General features: G+C 45.4%; 1 protein-coding gene across 2 annotated transcripts; it reads left to right on the plus strand.

The window, feature by feature from the left end:
* The first annotated feature begins 256 nt into the window (after positions 1–256).
* LOC310763360 (proton channel OTOP1-like) lies at positions 257–11556 on the plus strand. 2 transcript variants are annotated; one of them, XM_083615352.1, is made up of 8 exons: positions 257–299; positions 532–567; positions 2214–2491; positions 3401–3537; positions 4312–4370; positions 5173–5300; positions 7160–8079; positions 10917–11556. In XM_083615352.1, exons 3-8 carry the CDS (start codon positions 2242–2244, stop codon positions 11145–11147), a joined length of 1725 nt encoding a protein of 574 aa, XP_083471478.1. In that variant the 5' UTR covers positions 257–299; positions 532–567; positions 2214–2241; the 3' UTR covers positions 11148–11556. The 2 variants fall into 2 exon arrangements, with proteins under 2 accessions (XP_083471478.1, XP_083471477.1); XM_083615351.1 differs by lacking the exons at positions 257–299; positions 532–567 and having other exon boundaries at positions 2178–2491.
* The last annotated feature ends 472 nt before the right edge of the window (positions 11557–12028 follow it).

The raw sequence follows: 12028 nt of genomic DNA on the forward strand, positions 1-12028 counted from the left end.
ATCCATTGCTAGATGGTATACATTATTAAAGCCCCAGCCCTTTCTATTCAAATCCCTTTAGCTTACAAAGAGACATTTAAACACCAGGCGAGGATGGGGGCAGGGAGTGAAGGAGAAATGATATGGAAATCCTGATCTCCCTGCCCCTGATTATGCTGGTAGGGGTGGTCCCAAGTTGCCCCCTGGGGCCATCATTCGTGGTATATTAATACCTTTGCCTTGCTGGTTCCTTGAGATAAATCCCAAATTTGTGGTAGGCATGTGAGAGAACTGGAGACTCAGCAGCATGACACGACCAGGTGAGTAGGATCTTGCAAGAGCAGATTAAGGTGTGCTTTGGAATCTAGATCTTGTAATGAGCATGTATACAAGGATTCCACTGTTCCAAGGGGAAGGCTTCCGAGGGGAAGGGCTCCATCCCTAAGAATTCTGGAGGGAGTGTTTGGGGTATCATTTTTCCATTTCAAAAATTGGTGGATTCCATGTTCATGTGCAAAGACTCATGATATTGCCTTCTTTTTTACCCCCTAGGAAAGTCTGCTTAGTAATTTCAACTATCTCGGGAGGGTGAGTGACAACTAATGTTCTTGGTGATGCAGGATCACCCCATTATTTCAGCTGCAAAATGTGGTGTTAGGGTTCCCGCTATCCAAGAAAAGGGGTCCCGTGCACCAAGCTAGAGGGAGGCACGTTGCTTCCAAGAAAAGCACCTGTGTTGGAGGACACAATATCAATCTTCTGACTCCTCTGATCCAGCCTGTGTTAGCAAGCCTCACATTCCTCACTTTGTGTTTTTGGTCCAAAGCTTGATTTTGCAATTGCGTTACAGTACATGAAGGGCTGTATGATAGGCAGATGGGGTTCATGGAAAGCCTAACAAGAGAAGAGTTTATTGATTAGCCCCCTAAGTCTGACCCCAGCAATCTAAAATTCAAATCCATGCCCTCCAAAAACATTTGCTGTTGTGTCCATATATCTCTCATACATCTTGCAGAGGATACAAGCATAACTATGAGTAGACATTGGAAGGGGGTGTTTATTGGTTTGGGGTTTTATTTCATTAGGTATGTATCGGGAAATTTTTAATGTCTGATGTTCTGATGTTTTATAATTTTTTATATATGCTGTAAGCTGCTCAGAGTGGCTGGGGAAACCCAGTCAGATGGGTGGGGTATAAATAATAGAAGTAGTAGTAGTAGTAGTATATGCCTGCAGAGGAGTGTGGAGGCGGATGATTTACGCTGCAATCCTAACGGCACAACCTGGGATCACACCCCACTTAATTCAGTAGGATTTAGTTCTGAATAAACATGGTTAGGAAGCATTGCATTGTTACCCATTTGTGGAAGACAGATTCCCTGGCACTGAGTACCAGGCCAGATGAGCCCTTTGTTCCTAGGATTTTCCTCTTCGTGACAGAAGCTGTGGGCTAGTCACGCAGCTAGGTCACGTTCTCCTGGTGACATGGATGTATACGATCTGTGATGGGTTGTTTTTATAGTGCAAAGGTGTTAAATTGCCCAGAGCTTTTCCACACTACAGCTGTAGCTGAATCAAATGCAGAACAAGGAACCAACTCTAACATCCTAACATTCTCCTTTGAAAGTCATGCAGCCTGGCAGTGGACCACCATGGGATAAACCATGGGTAGGCAAAGGCCCGGTGGCCGGATCCAGCCCAATTGCCTTCTAAACCTGGTCCACAGACAGTCCAGGAATCAGCGTGTTTTTACATGAATAGAATGTGTCCTTTTATTTAAAATGCACCTCTGGGTTATTTGTGGGGCCTGCCTGCTGTTTTTACAGGAGTAGAATCTGTGCTTTTATTTAAAATGCATCTCTCGGTTATTTGTGGGGCATAGGAATTTGTTCATTTTTTTCTCCAAAAATATAGTCTGGCCCCCCCACAAGGTCTGAGGGATAGTGGACCGGCCCCCTGCTGAAAAAGTTTGCTGACCTCTGGGATAAACTGTTGAAAAGCACTGCCAGTTCAAAAATTTAGTCATTTGGGCTCATACACTGGGCAGGCTGAAGGGAATGCATGCACTATTACAGCCCTCATACTAAGCTGTGTGCATGTCTCTGTGTTATAAGATCCACATAGTTATATAGCATGGCGCATAGGATGTGTGTTCCTGACCTTTCTCTCTTGAGTCTATTTCTGTCTACAGTTATATTCCCTGTAATGCTGAGCTATACCTTGCTGCACTGCAGATACCCAGCAAAAAGACCCTGCTTAGCCATGGCATCTACTATGCTCTCCAGTTCCCTGCTTTCCCTCCTCTATTTGGTGCTTCTGACATTTGTGGGCAGTGCGGTGCTCCTTGCTGAGATGCACCAGCACAGCTCACAGAGCCGCAACGTCCATGCTTTCCTGGAGGTGCTCATGATCTCTTCCTGCATCTGGATGCTCTGGTTTGGCTGCCACTCTTCCCGCAACAAGCAGCTGAAAAGGCACCAGGATCACCAGGCAGGAGCAAGCTGGCTAAAAGGTAGAGATGTTAACACAGATAGGATCCATTGCAAAATGCTTGTGCCCAAGCAAATTGTGCAATCCTTCAAACAACGAAGACCATCACTAGCAATCACCCTTCCAAAGTTTTGGCATTTCTACTAAAAGGGGACTCAGGCAAGTGCACTAGAGGAGTTGCGACACACAAGACACCATTACAGTTGAATCCTGCAGAGAAAATGTGGTTCTTGGATCTGCTGGTGTCTGACAGATCCAAGCCAACCAGAAGATATTTCAGAATTTCAGTCCACTCTGCTATTAGCCTGACTTGCACTTCATTTCATTTCAGAGAGACAGAGAACCTATTGTTATATCCAGTGCTTTTTTTCTGGGGGGACGCATACCCCTAAACATTTTGTGAATCTCTGTACTTTGTCCATTTACTGTATTTATTTTCTCCGATTTGAACTACAAAATGGTGGTTTTCTTGAGTCAAAATGAGAGTACCCCTAAACACTTTTTAAGGAAAAAAAGCACTGGTTATATCAGCCAATTTGTTCTCACAAACAACCACTCGCATCAGCTGCCTACCCCTATTAGCATCGCAATGATTGGCGAGGGTGGGGACTTCCATGAAACCACAGATTTCTCAGTCTTGTTTCACAATTCCCCTTCCCATGCAGCTCATGTTGTTGTTTTTTAATCTGTAGTCTTATGGGTCAGTGGAGAAAGGCACTGGGGACTCACTTTGGAATTGACAGGGTGGAACTGTCAGGATGCAGATGCTTTCCTTCACCAGCAGGAAGCCTGCTCCCCTTGCTCTCTCTGGTCCCACAGTCTTGGCTTAATATGAATGGACCTCCTGCCCCCTTCTGCTTCCTGAATAAATTCTCAGAGTGCCTGCTTTCTGAGCCGCATTTGTGGTGACCGTGCTGTCTTGTCATGGCAGGCGGTCTCTCTCTCTTTGCACTGGCCACCTTGGTTCTGGACTGCCTCTCCTTGGGGTACTGCTACGAGCTTCAGCACTGCGCCTCCATGCTCATCACCACCTTCCCTGTCGTGCAGGCTGTTTTTACCATCATCCAGGTGAGGTCAAATGTGGTCAGATATTTGGTGGGGATGCCACAGCACAGGCAGAATCAACCTTAGAGGAGTTAGCTATTCTCCTTCCTTTTCTGCCACACATCTAGGATCCCAGCCCCTTCTGCTTCTCTCCACTGTGTTCTTTCTCCTTGCAAAACGTTCACTACTGTTAAAGAGGCAGTGCATAAGGCAAAATTTCAGAGTACTGGAGTGCCAGGCTTGTGTGACACGCTTCCCGAACCTAGTGGGCTTTCAGCAACCATAGTCAAGCTAAAGGTAAAGGCCCCCTGACCATTAGGTCCAGTTGTGGCTGACTCTGGGGTTGCGGCGCTCGTCTCGCTTTATTGGCCGAGGGAGCCGGCGTACAGCTTCCAGGTCATGTGGCCAGTATGACTAAGCCGCTTCTGGCGAACCAGAGCAGCGCACAGAAATGCTGTTTACCTTCCTGCCAGAGCGGTACCTATTTATCTGCTTGTACTTTGACGTGCTTCCGAACTGCTAGGTGGGCAGGAGCAGGGACCGAGCAATGGGACCGTCGCGGGGATTCAAACCGCCGACCTTGATCGGCAAGTCCTAGGCTCTGTGGTTTAACCCACATGGACTACAACTTCCATCCTCCCTGGCCATTGACCTTCCTGGTTGGGGCTAACGGGAGTTGGGAGTCCAATAAATGCAGAGAGCCCAGGTTGAGGAAGACTGGTTTATACTATTAGTGGCAAATGGTGATGTGGTCTTCTATCTCTTCCCCTCCCTGGCACCTTCCTTCCCTTCTTACAGGTCTCAGTGCTGTTGTTTAATGCTAAAGTTTGCATCCAGGAACACCAGCATCTAAATAGGTAGGTGTATTCTCTTGAGCTACGTAAAATCAGCAACTCAGACAGCTAGCAGGCATACACACTGGTCCAAGGTTTGAACTTCAAAGGAGTACAGTCTTTTCTAACCTATGGGATTCTTTATTATTTCATCCATCTTTCTTCAAAGGTGGGATAAAAATGCAATAAATGAAAGCATCCAATCATCACAAAGACTGCTGTTTGACCTGCAGAACTTTCCTCCTCTTCACCCCCACCCTGTGCCCTTTCCCTAAATGTGCTCCAGAGGGGTGAAGGAAAGTCCAGAACATATTTAAGGGGTGCGCAGGCAGGGAAGGAAAGTCCTGTTGCACAAACGGTAATCATTGCACTGCTAGGGCACGCACTTAGCACTGCACTGGATGCAATTAGAATCACAGAGAATCAGAGACATAGAGTTGGAAGGGACCACACGGGTCATCTAGTCTAACCCCCTGCAATGCCCACAGCTGTCCCTGAGAGGGCTTGAACCGCCCGCCTTCCAATTAACAAGCAGATGTGCTGACCCATTGCACCACAGGAAGGTTTGCATTGGGTAGCTGTAATATGAAGAATCTGAATGTTGCAGATGAGGCAACCGTGCAGGGAAAAGCGAGTCAGGTTTTTGGCAGCCTCGTAAGAATGCCAGTGCATGAAATGGCTACAAAGATGCTAATCATGGCTGGGAGGAATGTTTGGATTGGGGCCAGGGAGCCTCTATCTACCTTTGAACCAAATTGAGTAGGGAAGGGTGAGGTGCAGAGATCTTTAATTTATCCCCTTCCTCCTTTCTCCCTCTGACTTCTAGGTTTGGGCTGATGCACACTCTGGCCACCAATGTGCTCCTGTGGATGAGTGTGGTGCTGGATGAGTCCATGAAGCAGCTGGAAGAATTTTATGATGCTCACAAGGGAGAGACTTCACAGGCCCCCCATGGTACAAACCGTCCTTCTCATCTGGGGAGGGAGCTCTCAAAGAGTACCACAAGAGGTCTATACATGGCTTGGCTTGATCAGTGACAAACTTAGGAACTAAGTCTTTCAAAGTGACCAAAGGCATGGTTCGAATCCAAGGGTAGGGCTGCCATATTTCAAACAGGGAAAATCTGGACAGCAAAGTTGTAAAGCTGCCGACATAGGCTGCCATACATCCGGATTTTCCCGGACATTTGGCCTATTTCCACCCAGACTCTGCTGAGGAATGTGGTATTCCAGATATGTCCAGGAAATTCTGGACGTATGGCAACCCTGTCCAAGGGACTTCTGTTTACTTGCTATCTTACTATCCTTATATAGTAGCCCAGTGTGATGGGATGATTAGCTGCTTGTGCGTGAAATTCCTAGTCCCTCAGAGTTTGGCTGAGTGCACAAACCTCTGTCTATAACGGAGCTCCATCAGCATGGCTCCGTCAGTCGCTGGCAGAATCTGACAGTGGGCGTTTGCGGAACTTCTTCCAGCATAAAAGCTCCTTAACGGAAACGCGCCTTCTGGACTCTCGACGCGATAGTTTCCGGCGGGGAGTGGGCGTCCCTATGGGAGGTCCTGAAACCTCCCCGCTGTTGCTGCTGGAGGTGTCTCTGCGCCATATCTCCGACTCACTATCCCTTGGAACTGCCTCTCTCCCCCTGCTGGTTCCCTCCTCAGCTGACAAGTCTCTGCCAGCCTCTGTGAGCCCCTTCCTCTCCAGTTCTCCCGATGGCAGTTCCCTGACACCCAGTAATGTATGTTCTCTGAGCATTCACATCCGTTCTCTGGCCTTCTTTCCAGCAGATGTGCCTCCTTACTTTGCCATTTACTCCTGAGCCCCTCATGCTAGGACTGGGAAACTGCTGAGACTCAGCCCAGCATATAAGGAAATATTTGGCTTCAACAACGTAAGGAGAGGCCCCCTGTAGAATGCAGCTCTGCAGCTGCCGCACCCCATATTTCTCCTTTGCATCCCTTCCCCAATGCTGCAAAGCCCTAACACTCCACTTCACCTGAGTTTCCCCCTGGATTGAGCCATTTCCCATCCATGCTTTAACTATCCACCCTACGATCACTGTGCTTCCTATACATGATGTTCCATCTCATGCCATTCCTCTGAAGCACCCCATCCTCCAAATTCAGTGGTAAGAAATTAATCACAGATACAGTTAGCCTGCAGCTCCCCTTCCCACAGCATGTTTTGGTATAAAGTTGTCATGACTGGATGAAGAAAGCAGAAAATAATAATAATAATAATTTTATTTATACCCCGCCCTCCCCGGCCAGGACCGGGCTCAGGGCGGCTACCATCAAAATATGTTACATTAAAAACATAAATCAAACAATCAATTAAAATATGGCTTAAAATCAAATTTGGAGCAGAATAAAATCAGATGGCAACCCATGGATTATAATTTTAGGGGATGGGAACATTGAGTGCTCACCAGGTCCAACTTTTTGTGCTGGTCTTATATGAGCCGGTGGAAAAGAACTGTGTGTGGTTTCTCAACTGCACACAGGGCACAGCCACACCAAAAAGTGCTCTTAATACCATTTTAACAGTCAGGCTTCCCCCAAAGAATCCTGGGAACTGTAGTGCTGACCTCACCAAGCTACAATTCCCAGCACCCTTAACAAACTACAGTTCCTAGGATTCTCCATGAGTGTTAAAGTGGTGTAAGAATGCTTTAAATATTTGCTGTGGGTGTGACCTAAGCAGATAGAATTGTCCTCTTTTCCAGTTAGAAGTTGCCAGACAACCTTTTCTGTTGTTCCTCTGCTAACCCATATATCCCTCTTCTAGCACAAGCATCCTATTCTTCCTACAGGTGGTTCCCACACCAACAGCTGCATCTGTACCACCAGCCTTTGCCACATCTTTTCAGAAGGCGCTGCCTACCTGCATCCCTTCAATATTGAGTTCAGTCTCTTCTCTTCTACAATGCTGTACATCATCTGGAAGAACACGGGACGGCAAAGCCCCAGCCAAAAGCCCCAGCTTACTCACAAGGCACACTTCCATCTCAGTGGGGCTTTTGTGGGGCTAGTGCTGGGGGCCTTGGCCATTTCAGCGACATTTGGGGTGATGATCTCCTTTGGAGTGCTTGCCAAGTCTCCCCACACCATTCCTGAAGCCCTACGGACATACTACATCTTCAACTCTGTGCTCTTGTCTGCCATGTTCCTGGCAACTTTGATTGGCATTGCCACCTACAGAATGAAGAAAAAATCTGCGGCTCTCCCTTCTGACAAAAGCGTGGTAAGAAACTTAGATGTCACCTTGCTTCTGGGCAGCTCCTGTGGTCCCCTCATGGTATCCATCTTCTCTTTGGTTGCCATCTTATTTCTTCATACCAATGGTGGCCTCCACCTCCTAGACTTCTGCTTCTCCCTCTGCAAGACCATCCAGATATTGGGACAGAATCTCTTCATTACTGAAGCTTTATACTCAAGCCTCCCTCAAGAGCCAGATGGCCAAGACAACAGCAATTCTGCTGCTGCCAGCTGGATCTTTTCCATTTCCAGAGGTCCTGCAGAACAGGACGGCAATAGACCTTACTCCAAAACCCATACACTGACCAACATCATGGCCAGTTTGGAAAATCAACTGCCCATGCACTTGTCAGATCATGGTGATGACCCATCCCTCTTCCAGATTTCACACATTCAGAGAGAACCTAAAAAACAAAGTATCAGAAGGAAGGTCCTACAAAACATCTCAATTCTCCTCATCTTCTACAACATATCGGTAAGTTGGGTTTGGTTTAAGACAGATCTAAAGGTAGCACCAAAATTGCAGTGGGTGGGAGATTTTGTGGAAAGGGCTTCTAGGGAGACCCTTTGCAACCAGGAACCAGGCTGTCCATGACATAATTGAGGCAGTAGTCTCTGTTGGCTTAGTTTTGATAATATGATCAATCTATGTCAGCATGCCAGGTCTTAGCCCAGGCCTAGTGAAGACTTGTGCACTGGAGGAATAATAATGGTTTGTGCTCACTAGGCCCAGGCCAAGTTATTACATACCAGAAAGTGCTACAGATACCTGTCATGAAATGGCTATCTTGAGGGTGTGGCGCAACACAACATGGCTGCCATGGGGAACGTGGCATGACACAAAATGGCTGCCACATCTAAAACAGCAGAAAGAGGGACACAGCCGCAAAATTGTATGGGCATGTCCACAAGTACAAGCACCCCATGAATGGGAAACAGGTTCTTAGAGGATTGGACACTGTTGTACACCCAGGTGTGTCTGGCAAAGTTGCTTTTTATCAGGCAACATTGTGCTCACTCACCAAGAGCAGTTGATTTCTGAACAGAGAACTGCAAGGAGCATTTTTCTATGAGGTAGCCTTTTTATCATCCATCCCAGGGCTCCCTTGGAGAGAAGATCTTTGCACCTCTCCTGTGTTCAGAATAGAGAGGATGGGTATCCAATTCAAGAATCCAATGAACTGTGGGCATGTTTAAGAGTGGTGTGTAAGTGTGTTCAATGTAGGAGAGGCTGAGCCATTGCAATCAGGAACTGAGCAAGAAGAGCAAACAGTCTCCTTTGAACTGTGGATTTTTGAGAGGGTGTTTACTGAGACCTTTTGTGGGCATCACAGTAGGTACTGGCGGGAACACTGGTGCCCTCAAGCACCATGTTGGTGATCCCCATTATACACCAACATAGAATGACACCATTTCCTAAAATGTTAAAAAATAATAATAATTGATTAAAACTATCATCAACACATCAGCTACAGTACATAAAGAAATTACAAACATGTCATAAATATTTAATGACAAGGTATAAAAAGATATTAAAAGTTAATTCACCCTTAATTCAATATTGTAGTCTTTAAACAAGAAGCAGCATTAGAAACCTATTTTACACCATTAAATTCGAAGATAAATACTGCAGAGCAAAAGAAAGTGAGTACCTCTTATAGCAGCCTGTTTCACTTTCGAAAATGTTCCAAACAATTCCCAGTCTTCTTTGAACTTATTTGCCTTAGCTCTTCCAGGCTGATATGAAGACTTTTACTCATCATTGCCAAATTTATTAAAGAACGCCCCCCCGCCCCCGCAGTATGTTACATGCACTAATCTTGTCATGATGTTGATGATTTTGTTAGAGCTCCAATCATGCCAAATTTGAAATGGAAAACACAGAATATTGTCTAATAATATTTGTAGTAACTAACTTTGCAAAATCAGTTCTTGAATATGTTCCAAGTGAGAGAATCTATGTGACCCGTAGAGGGCAGTAGTGGATTAGAACCAAGATCAACAAAAAGTCTTATGGCACCTTCAAGATGTGGACCAGAGACCATTTCATCAGATGCAACTAATGAAGTTGACCCTTCTTCATAAAGGTTCTGCCATAATAAAACTTGTTTGTCTTTAAGGTGCCACAATACTATTTGATGGTTGGAGTAGCAGGAAGCTAACATAGGTACTTATAAAATGGTTATTTGGCTTGTAAATTTAGTCACCTAACAAACTGCATTTGGTACTTTGCTATCACAAATCCTTTTCTTCTGATTCCAAAAATGTACATATTTTTTAGTTTCTCCTTTATGCAAATCCCCCACCCCTTTTTTATTGCAAACAGTATCAAGGAAACAGCACAACAGTGACATAAATGAGGATTCCTATGCAGCCTATAGCTCCAATGTAGGTACACTGGTACCTCTGGATGCGAACGGGATCTGTTCCAGAGCCCCATTCACATCCAGAAGTCAACACAACATGCATATCTAAAAACATAACGCATCATCATTGTTTAAAATGTCATGCTTACAGAAATTTTCAAAGACCTGAGTTACGTAACTGAAGAATTCTGGCACCGCATGGAAAGCATATCTTCTTGCCAAAGAAAGTTGGGTGAAGTGGAACAACAACCCCATCTATAGAATGGCCAATCTACATGTTCAGGAGGCACACAAATGCTACAACTTTCCTGGGACTGTACCAATTTGGAATCCAGGCAGTGGAACTGAACTTTATCCCTGTCTTCAAAATTTAATTCCACTCCCCTCCTGCTGCCACAAAAAATCTGGTGTTTTAGAAAGAAAGGCTCTAACCAAGCTTTACTCCTGACCCGCTGCTTGTTTATGTTCACACAAAGGGAAGGGGAGATATAGCTGTGTGATGCACCTCTCACATTCTGACCTGCAACAGGTCATGGAGCGCTGCCCCATGTTCTTTCTCTGAACATGTAGATTGGCTCAAAGAGCACCTTCTAATCTGGCACATGAAAACTTCTGATTGTTGTTCATGTGCTTGAGAAAGCAGAACAGGGGACAGTGGAACAACAGGTGTATATCCTAGACAACGTAGCTTTTCCATGTGCTCTATAGGCACGTCAAATGCTAAATAAGTATGGGAGACATTTCAGGAAGGATGGGGAAGTGGTGGTCCACCAGATGCTGGATGGGGCTGATGGGAGTTGTAGTTCAACAATAACAACAGAATATGGAGGGCCACACGCCCCCCATCCCTCCCATGAAAGGATGCGGCTGCCCCAAAATAATGGCTACTTACGCCAACAGTTTGAAGTTGGTTTTATTCCTTTCCCTGTTTCCTTTGTTTGACTAGGTGTGGATTCTATATGCCTATGGGACCCGCCCGCACCTGGTGAGCCAGATTGAGCAGTCTTTCTATGGCTTCACACTCTGGGCCATCGTGGTCAAGATCTCCCTGCCACTGGGCATCTTTTACCGCATGCACTCCGTGGCTAGTCTCTTTGAAGTTTACTGCAAGACCTGCAAAACACCACCAGCCTTAGGACCACCAATGCACCCTGACATCATGGGGAGAGCAGCATAAGTGCCCCCACACATGAGGGAAGCTAAAAGAAGCTGCCCTTTATACAAGAGAGGGTTGCAAAGCTATCTACCTATTGCACCAACCAGCATTTCAAGCAAATCACACATTCCTCAGACTATCCCCCTCTCTTAAGTCCAAGGAGCATCTGAATGATCAACTTGAGAAAGCCCACTCTACCAGAGACAGGCAACTAGCAAGTTTGGTACATGAACTAATCTCCCTGGCAGGTTTTATTTCAGGGGGTTAGCAGACTAACTAAACTAGTATGATGTCCTTCTCCCCTATTTAACTCTATTTTATTTTTAATGTTTTGGTTTTTAGTTGTTTTAGCAAAAGCAAATACAACATGTCCTTTCATGTAGAGTTTTAAATGCAGTTTACTTTTACGCAGACTTTATTTGTATTCTGTTTTGTTCTCTGTTGATATGGACTAATTCAATAAAACTCTATGCTACTCTGGTTGGGATTTACTTCTGTTCAGTCTTGCCTGCATGCCAGGAAGTGCTTTAGTCCAGTGTCGTCACTTCACCTCCACCTAGTGCAAAAGACAACAAGGCTCCTGCTTCTTTCAATATAGCAGGGTAGAAGAGGGTATTTCAGCAGGTGAAGGTGACCTAACTATTAAAGGTGACTATTAAGGCCCCGCTTTCTTTTGCATTTGGCCACCCTATTAGGACTAGATGTTAATGGCTATAATAAATGTGTATATTTTAGATAATTTTGCCCAGAAAATATACTAATGCAAAATGGGAATCTCTTCTTCAAATGTAAAGTTAATTTACCAGATGTACAGACTTTGCTCTACACCTTACTAAAGTATAGATATGTCTCCTTTTATTATCATAACTGTACAAGACACATAAGCAGGACACAAAGTCCAA

Source organism: Podarcis filfolensis (assembly GCF_964270895.1).
Source record: "Podarcis filfolensis genome assembly, chromosome: 5".
Lineage (NCBI taxonomy): Eukaryota > Metazoa > Chordata > Lepidosauria > Squamata > Lacertidae > Podarcis > Podarcis filfolensis.